The 2,394-nt window shown below is 39.9% G+C and overlaps 2 protein-coding genes across 5 annotated transcripts in view; both read right to left on the reverse strand.

The window, feature by feature from the left end:
* Positions 1-933, reverse strand: part of LOC106535490 (calcium-binding mitochondrial carrier protein SCaMC-1) — a 16,807-nt gene extending 15,874 nt beyond the window's left edge. For 2 of the 4 annotated variants that reach the window (XM_014032500.1, XM_014032499.1), the window contains exon 1: positions 820-930. The gene's annotated coding sequence lies outside the window, so the exon portion shown is untranslated. Of the gene's footprint in view, positions 1-819 lie in introns of all 4 variants that reach the window. The other 2 variants (XM_014032501.1, XM_014032498.1) reach the window with 2 other exon arrangements.
* A 604-nt stretch (positions 934-1,537) lies between these two features.
* Positions 1,538-2,394, reverse strand: part of LOC106535489 (thyroid receptor-interacting protein 11) — a gene marked incomplete at its 3' end in the record, with an annotated part of 15,269 nt that continues 14,412 nt past the window's right edge. The window contains 2 exon segments of the mRNA XM_014032497.1: positions 1,538-1,834; positions 1,934-2,044. Of these exon segments, the coding sequence (XP_013887951.1) occupies positions 1,538-1,834; positions 1,934-2,044 (408 nt within the window).

Here is a 2,394-nt window from a genome sequence, read left to right on the forward strand (position 1 = left end):
GATCTCTGCTACTGTTATTTTGTGGGTCAAAAGCTGAAAAGTTTTGGAACCAGCGCACTTGGGTTCCCAAAGTTGGGCTTGGAACCCAATTATGGGTCATGAAGCACCTTGGATAATCTCCAGAAATCAATTTAAAGGGTCATAAAATAATTGCTGATGTAATATTTTCCTTATAACTATTGCAAAAACACAAAATAAGTATTTATATTTGTGTACAAGCTGTTTAGATTGTCAAAAAGCCTGTGTTTTTAGGGTTATTAACAGTTTGTGTACTCAGAACTGTAATATTTGGGGTCACAAGTTTTTTCCATGGATATTTTGTAGGTCAGAAGATAAAAAGTTTGGGAACCACTGATCTAAAGGTATGTTGTTTTTATGATGACACACTTAATAAGCAAAGGGATAAGCTTGATGGAATCTAAAATAATCTGTTTCTCTAATCTGATTTGTATGTAAGTAAATATGTAACTTTCATGTAAAGTTTCATTTAAAACAATAAAATTGTATTTTTGAGTATTTGTTTGGGTGTTTCACCTGCACACACAGAGGTGTATAAACATAAACAAATGTTTTTATTGGTAAATGCTTTGACTGAAGTTTGTTGGTTTAATTACTCAACAGGCACATGTTTCTCTGCTCATGTTTATCAGGAGATATAATCTAAAACTAAACACTTTCAACAGGCAACTAAATAACAACAAATGTAATCTCACGGTGCAGGCTGAACCCTGATAATAATCTTGTTTAATCTCATCCTCACACATTAATGGAAGCTGTTTCAGTCCAATAATAAAGCAGAAGAGGATAATTTGCACTCACAGTATTGATCTGCAGACTGGACCGCGAGGAGAAACCAGCCGGGCCCGTCCCCGGACCTGGACGCACGGACTTTCCGAGGGTCACCAGCGGTTCGGAAGATCCGAAAGGCTCCAGCTGCTTGGGAGTTCCTCCCAACCAGGAAGTGAAGGGGGAAAAATGGAGACAGAGTATGGAAGGCCCTCAGTGCCAACGACACGTGATTTGTCATGTACAGCACATGTTGTTTACGCGTTTATTTTTCACAGTATTTAAAGCACAAATAATACTTTTTTCCTAGCCACTTCAGTAGAAAACAGAACTGAATATTAGTTTCTTCATGATCAGTGACNAGATTAACCTTCAGGGTGGATATAGCTCGCTAGCAGCCTCGCACCGAGGACCTATCCACGTCATCATTTACCCAGAATGCTTTGTGTGCAAATAAAATGGCTACATCCGTGTTAAAATATATTTTTAAAAATTTACAAAACTAAACATCCTACAGTATTTTTACAGTCTTTATTTTACAGTTAAAATATGTGTTTATTAAATAAAGTCTAATGTTACAACTAATCGTGGATCTGTTATAAAATGAAGGTTTTAACTGACAGAAGCTCAACAGATTCTTTGAACTCAGTCAGGTTGAACAGATTAAAATAAGACTGTGTTTTATGAATGATAAAAATAAACTCGTACAGTAAAGACTTTAAGCCTGTCCTGTGCTTCAGTCTTTATTTACCTGAGACATCCTCCTCCAGTGAGCCAGCTCTGCCTCCAGACGCAGGACTTCTGAGGACAGCCTGTTGATTTCTTGTTGTGACCAAAGAACATCACTGATGTCGATGTCATCACTGTGAAGGTGAGAGCCTGAGGCGTGGCTCAGGAAGGCAGAGGACACAGACGAGGTGGAGGTCAGGGAAGACGTGCTGACAGGCAGAACTGCAGGAGAAGAAGAGGCAGACTGGGCCGACTGCTGGAACTTCTGCACCTCTTCTTGGAGTCCACTCTGCCGAGCTTTGAGATGACTGATCTCCACCTGTTGGACCCAAACAAAGCCAGCAGTGATGTCAGCTTCATGTCTACCAGCTGCTGGACTGGTCCATGCTGCTGTGGGACCTAAATGTGAAGTACATACATCTTTCTGCTGTAGCAGACTTCTGTACTCTGCAGACTGTTGTTTATTCTGGATCTCTGCTGCCTCCAACTTCTCCTCCAGTTCTGCATAAAGCCTCTTCAGTCTGTCGCACTGAGGAGACAGGAGTCATACTCAGGAAAAACCTCATGTATACAGGCCTACTGATACATATCACAGGTCAAAATTAATTCAAAGTAATGTTGGAATAATCTGTCATTTTATTTTCTATTAAAGGGATAGTCTGGACTTTTTTAATGTACCGTATTTTTCGGACTATAAGACGCGACTTTTTTCCTGAACTTTGAACCATGCAGCTTATAGTCCGGTGTGGCTTATACATGGATTTTTTTCTTCAGCCACCAGGGGGCTCTTATGCTCCATTTGCTTCAACCACTCGCTTCAAAAAAAGAAAGAAAAAAAGAAAAAAGAAAAAAGTGATCGCTTCCAGAGCCGACTGTTGT

The sequence above is a fragment of the Austrofundulus limnaeus genome, unplaced genomic scaffold, assembly GCF_001266775.1.
Source record: "Austrofundulus limnaeus strain Quisiro unplaced genomic scaffold, Austrofundulus_limnaeus-1.0 Scaffold1470, whole genome shotgun sequence".
NCBI classification, from domain to species: Eukaryota; Metazoa; Chordata; class Actinopteri; order Cyprinodontiformes; family Rivulidae; genus Austrofundulus; species Austrofundulus limnaeus.